The 6817-nt window shown below is 38.7% G+C and overlaps 1 protein-coding gene across 3 annotated transcripts in view; it reads right to left on the bottom strand.

Moving 5' to 3' along the window:
* Positions 1–5739: 5739 nt before the first annotated feature.
* Positions 5740–6817, bottom strand: part of GRM5 (glutamate metabotropic receptor 5) — a 967370-nt gene continuing 966292 nt past the window's right edge. For all 3 annotated transcript variants that reach the window (XM_078658429.1, XM_078658430.1, XM_078658431.1), the window contains one exon: positions 5740–6654. In XM_078658429.1, coding sequence (XP_078514555.1) covers positions 5835–6654 — 820 coding nt within the window. In that variant the 3' untranslated portion in view covers positions 5740–5834. The remainder of the gene's footprint in view (positions 6655–6817) is intronic.

Raw genomic sequence — 6817 nt, 5'->3', positions numbered from 1 at the left:
AGTGTGGTGGTGGCCAATCAAGCTGTTCAGCAATAAGACATTATGGCAAGGACTAATCCTGTGATGTCTTTTGCATATATATTTTAATATCTAGATTGTAATAGGACCCTCATGGTGAGCTCTAGCCATTACCAACTCATCCTCACTGCATCTTGATAATGCACATGAATGATGCTGCTAGAGGAGATAGCTCCACACTCAAAGCCACTTCTGCATGATGGGTTTTAGAAAGGAATGTTTTCTCACTCAAAAAATGAAGTAGTTGTGGGAGACCTACAAATAAATACCATTTTGAGAGCCCCCATTGCCTTAAATACCTATGCTTTGTGTGTATATATTTTTTGTGACATGCTTGCATCTTTATTTTGGAAGGCAGTTTTATTTTCTAAGTCCGTCCCTCCCTATATTGTCCTGGCTGTTAATGGTCAACTTGCTGCTGACATTACTCACAACATTCATTTGGCACTAATTTAAGAAAGATGTCAGTCAAGCAAAGATGCAATAATGGACCTCAAGTCGGCTGGTTGGAAAATGAGTCCCACAAGTCTGCATGTGTACCACACATCTCCACATTGTTAAAATACATGATAAGTTACCAGATTCAAAATGGAGAAGGTGTATATGTAAATTACCTAACGGTTTTTGAAACTTTGAAGGGAAATGTAAACTATTCACATATGTTCATATTGCATGTCTATTATCCTCCATCGTATATGTATGAGTCTATGGGGCATGGAGATTTACCCTGTGTAAGTCTAAGAAAAAAATTTATTTACAAAAACATTGTTATTTTGTTCTGTTTTCATGGAAAAAAATGTTTTGCGTGCATTACTTGCTGCAGCAACCCTCTGAAAAGGGGCAATACTAAAGCATTACCCACTTTCAACAGCACTTTCATATATCATTTTAGAAGTATATTAATGAGTGCACTTAAGTGTGGCATATGTAGTATACATGTATTATTTTTGTTTGGAAATACCCTCAATATTTGGTGATTGAGTGCAGGCAACCAATTGATTTGCAGTGCTTTTCCCGGACCATTAATCTGACAAGCCCTGGGAGGACTCAATTAGAATCATGTAGGTGTTACTTTACAGTACAGAAGTTATTCGCACTCAGTATACGTTCAGCAATGTTTGATTACATATTTCCATGACTAAGATGTTTCTGGCACTTTGTATCGAAACTAAACTAGGCATGCTTGACTATCCACTTTCATTTTCAGCACTTTAATTTACACAATTAAAAATGTTTGTGAATCGGACCCAAAAGAATTACTACAAAATAGTCTACTGAAACTTGGACAGTGTTTGCATTGCCTCTATGGGCGTGCTAGTCAATGGCAGTGTGTCTACAATGGAATTAGACATTGATCTAGGAGCGTTCTCAGCTGTAACTTAGAGTCTTGCATTCTATATAAACCTTGTCACTGTTTGTGACACTTTGAAAAACTTGAGAAAGATGAAGCATCATAACTCCTGTTTGATGTATAATGCATTATGGATAAAGTAACATTGGGCCAACTGAAAACTGAATTCCGAGACCACATTGAAGTAAGGGGTTCATCACAGTCATAATGTTTTATTAGGCAACACAAATAATGTGTCAACCGAACAGTGGGACCTAGAGCTGGAGACAAAACCTTGTTCCTTCTCCTAAACATCTCCAACACAAAGTTCATTGTAACTATCGTACACATTTACAATATATTTAGAAAAGGTATTTATGTGCTGGTGAAAGATGAAAATACTACCTAGATTGATAATCCACAGTTTTATAGTGACAATGTTCAATAAGCGATTCCCTTTCAAAATCACAATTTATAAGAATCCTCTATAGATCCATGCACACATACATTCAAGGAAATCAGATGAATCTGAAGTCCACAGAGCTATCAGCTTTCTTTTTCTGAAGGTTTAGATTGTGTCCACACTTTGGCCCAGATGTATTAGAAAAACAGCTGCCATGTGAATAGATTTGTTTCTACAAAACACGATGTGGTGTCAGCAACATATACCGCAGTGTGTTCATGATGGCCCCCCTGTGAACTGCACTGTGAAAGAATGGCAGGATTCAATACAGGTTTTGAATCTTGCAGGGGGATCACTGCTAAACAGAAAGAACAAGAAAGTGACTGGGGGCCAGGTGTATGTCAAAGAGATGTGAGAATGGAGAGAGAGAAAGATAAGGAAAGGCACAAAAAGATAAAGTGAGGGAAGGGTTGTTCCAGTTGGCGTATACTGAACCAGCACAAATGATATTGTAATGCCACGGTCTCTTTAAAGATATTCTTTGAGATTTTCACATAATGAGCTAAACATTGTATAAAGCAGTGGTCTTCCAAATTAGTCTATGTGTATTGTAAATGTCCAAATTTCAGTATAACCGTTGACTATATAATTGACTTTTCATGTATATGAACTAAATGTAACATGCACATTTTGCATGGATCTGGACTTTATAGACATATGTTGGACACCCCTGATATAAGATTAGTACTTATTTTTTACTTTGTCTCCAAATGTATTTCAAAAGAACTGAGAAAGGTGTGATCTATTTGTTTTATGAAGAAAGGAAAGACACACATAGGGCACTGACCCATTTCAAGAACTATTTACTTGAGGAAGTTAAAAGCTATTGCACTTAGATGAGCTAGAAGACTGAGAAGCAAACATCCACTAGCTACGCTGTGTAAATGGCCTCTTTCTGTATAGACACATCTTATTTTCTTACTTTGTAATGTAAATTACCTATTGTGTATATTGACTTTTTATATTTTCTTTGTAAGACTGCTTATCAAACTCAAACTCAAATAAAGAATCGTGCATTTAGATAGCCTGTGTCTGAGACGTACATTTGTTGTTGGTGCAAGACATCCAGCTGTAAGGCATGACTCGGCAGGTATACAAAGCTGTTCCACCCACTATCTAAATGCATTCTACCACTGCACGCATCTCAAATGAGACGTCCGAGAATCAAAGTTTTGCTCACTACAATGTCCTTGCACAGTTTAGGACTCTCCACAACCCACCACTCTTCTCTATCAGAACCAGCCCAGCTGGTCCATAAAGGAATGGGCAGAATTGTGAAAGGGAGTTGTAGAGAGCATTCTAAATTTAAGGGACACATGAGCAACTCTCTCTGCTGTAAAAACAATCCTTTGCTTCACTGAAAAGCACATAAACCACAAAGGGTTTCCTCTAGGTTTTGAAATTGGATGAATCTTGGCAATTTATTTTTCTTGAAAGAAGTTATAAAGGGTTCAAAAGTATGCATTTTAATATTAAAAGCCACATGGCAAAAACCGTAGGAGCTACTAACAGTAGTAGTAATGTTCAGGGGAATTACAGGACGATTGAAAGAACTAAACTATGCACACCCTTCACAAAACTATGATTATATTTATATTTCTATATTGGATCACTCAGGAATCAAAAGATAAAATAGTGTACAACTGTATGATCTGTTTGATGGGTGGCACATGTATGAGGACCTCAGCACAATATGACAGTGAAAGGCATTACATTGTGGTTCACATACATATACGCCAATTGGAAGAATCTGGGATTTGTGAAAAGACATTGCCTCCCACTCTGTGTCTCTTTGTTGTACTCCTTTGGTCTTGCGACATCTTAGCTAGAAACTTGAAAGTTCCAGAATATTCTGTGGATGATCCTGCACATGAGAAAATGAGTTACATCTAGGCCTACGGTGGGAGGACAACACTACCAGTCATAGAAAGAAGAGCACAATAAAAGTTACAAAATAAACAAGAAATATACAAATTTTTGTGTGAGATATAGAAGACTGTATTACATGGTTATTCAACACACATTTGCAATACACAAACCGTAAGCATTTAAGTTTTACAAAAAGATATTAGAAATATTGTTCTGAAATGGCTAAATGTGCTTCAAATTGATAATCAGATATTGTCATTATTTCTTTGACATTAGCAATATTACAAGAAAAGAAAAACAGCGATTTTTTTTGTAAATTCCCTTCGTTTCTCCCAGTAAAAAAACACGCCAGCCTTTTTCTCAAGACTGTTTTCCCTAAGGCTCTCTCAAAATAAGGCTGCATCATTCTGAACTGCAGTAAACCTTTTATCTCGAGTGCTATCCTATTTAGACTCATTTGGCACCTCGGGATAGCTGTCTGCTGAGGGCAAAACACGTTTCAGCATTTGTGAGGGATGTCTTCATGTCTGAACACACATGGATGGAAATCAAACACTCTGCTACTCTTTCCAGGCATGCAACGAAGTTAGCAATGTGCTAGGATAATAGGGTAATAACATAGAGTTATAGGGTTAAATGTTCCAGGTTATTAGGGGGATGTGCTGTCAATATTATTTGCACCTTAAGTCATCCATTTGTCTTTTTTTAAGATTAATAACAATGAGAGCTTTACGTAATCTGAGACCAGGTCAAATGACCTACACCAGTAAAATGTAATTCTGCACTACCTGTTGCATTCACCAACTGGTGCTAAACAATATTTGGACCACATGTCTGGTAAAGACATTTGCGCTGAACTTCCTGCGCATAATGACATTTGCACCAACTTTCACCAACTGATTGGGGCAAAAGCTGGATTTTTGTTTAACTTGGTAAGAATAAATGCTGCTTTTTCAATGTTTGGTAGGTACGTATGTTGGGTGAAACTGTTTTCCAGCTAGGTATTGCTTTTTAAGTGATGGTTTGCACAGTCCACCACTGGAAGCCACATAAGGTGCTGATCAATAAAAATTACAAAGCCTTTCTTAGGAATGTCTTACATTTTTACTTTTGTAACTTTTAGGGAACACTTTTGCTTGGCGTTTGGCTATCATGCCCTAAATTTGAAATCCTTGGCCCAGAATGTGTATTTGTGTTATCCACCCAGATAGGCATAAAATGCTCAAAATCAAATATGCAAAAAGCCTTATAGGGAAGAAGTTTGCAATTGATTCACAATAATAATGCAGTTAGAAATGTATTATTCCCCTAAAACAAGTTCCCCTAAAAATAAATTACAAAAAAGTGCTCCAGAAAATATTTTTTGCTACTCTTGTGTTAGTCAGCAAGAAGGTGAAAAAGACAGGGAATCTTTAACAAGGGTTTTTCAGTGGACCTTCTTTTTTTAAATAGGAGATGAGGAATTGAAGTCAATGTTAGATCAAGATGTATAAAAACAGATTCTCATAAACAAATTTGCATTTTTAGGTAAGTCACTTTAAAGCCCTAGATCACGCAGTCACTTACGGGAGGATGCCAGCTATCCTTTATGTGTATCGTGTGCCTCACACATTTTGGGATAGTTTAGTCGGTCGTGGATATACTTTACTGCCCTTTGTTTCCTTCTTTAAAAAAGCCTGGCGTTTTGGTCCCATATTTTTGAGTCTGTTAAAAAATGTACATTCATGTTTGGTCTTCTCTTCTTGCTAAAAGGTCATGGTTCAACTCTGGGTAGAGAATAAAAGTAAATGAACAAAACTTTTCACAGTTGTTTTACAATCTGGTTTGTTCTTGTACTGTATATGCAGTTACATGGATACTCTAAAGAAAAGCACTTGGTATGTTATTGTTTGAACCATCTCTTCATTCATTCCATCAAAGGCGCAGCGTTTCTCAAAAGCCCCTGTGTTTTTAAGGCCACTAGAAAGAAATCCTGCCCCTCGTCTTCAAAAACCATCTCTTCCAACCCATTATATGGTTCCTCTCACTTTGCTTGTAACGCGGCAGAGATCGGCGCCTCTTACTGAATCTGTGCAGACAGTGTCTAGAGTGCTTGATTCTGCCTTCAATGGTCTGTTCACAGTTGTGGAGCCCCAATGTGACCTTGAAATACATTCACAATGATGAGGAGCTTTGAGTATAGTCTCTCAGGATAATAGTGTCGTATTTAGGGGAGGCCGGCATACAGAGAGCTGACTCTGACACTGGGGAGGTAGGGGAGGAACTCCCGGAGTCAACAGAATCTCTAAAAGGTGAAGGCGGTGTTAGAGCAACAAGCTCCTCAAGATCTGGCTTTGCTGCAACAGCCTCTGATGGCCCATCTTTGACACTGTCGCTAGGAGGTTTACCGGTGGACTTGGCACCACCATTGACATCAGTAACAGGCGTTGGCTGGATCTCGGCAAACGTGGTCATCGTGGTTGGAAGCTGTATCTCTCTTGGGATCAGGTAGGAGGCGCAGAGAGGTGTTGGGACCATGGTTCCTGGAGCATTCGCCGTGAGCATCATAGAGTTCAACTCACTGATGTTTGCAGTAAATCGAGTGACAACACTACTGATTTGATCCATCAAGGACCCTTGGGAGGAGCTGCTTCTCTGTCCATGCTCAGAGTGAAACGAGGGTATGTCGTCATCCATGTGGCTGACAGAGGCAGCTCGCTGGCTCACGGTGCTGATTGGCGAAGGAGTCTGGGGCCGGTACTGCACTGGATAGTGTTCCTCTGCCTCTGAGACATCATAAAGCATTTTGGCACTGGCATCTGGGAAACTAGTGCTGCTGTACCGGCTCTCTGTGTTGCTTTTCGAAAAGGGCTTGATGACAGCGGTTTGATTAGGATTCTCTTTCTTCTTGATGTGGACAGAAAGTCGCTGCCAAAGGTGTTGTCCTCTGCTGCTCTTCTCATTCTGAGCCCAAGTGACTGATTTCCCATTGGAACTGAAAAAAAATGAAAACATAATTTACCTAATTGTATAATAGATTGACAATATAATGTGCACATGTTAACATGTGCAAAATTGATTATTGGTTCCATGCACCTGCATCAGCTCAGGTTATTTATCTAATTGAAAGATAATGTTTTACAGAGTCAAAAACCAAT

This window comes from Lissotriton helveticus, chromosome 8, assembly GCF_964261635.1.
Source record: "Lissotriton helveticus chromosome 8, aLisHel1.1, whole genome shotgun sequence".
In the NCBI taxonomy this organism is placed as follows: domain Eukaryota; kingdom Metazoa; phylum Chordata; class Amphibia; order Caudata; family Salamandridae; genus Lissotriton; species Lissotriton helveticus.
Note: the sequence above shows the minus strand (reverse complement) of the source record. Positions and strands in the feature narration are given on the sequence as shown.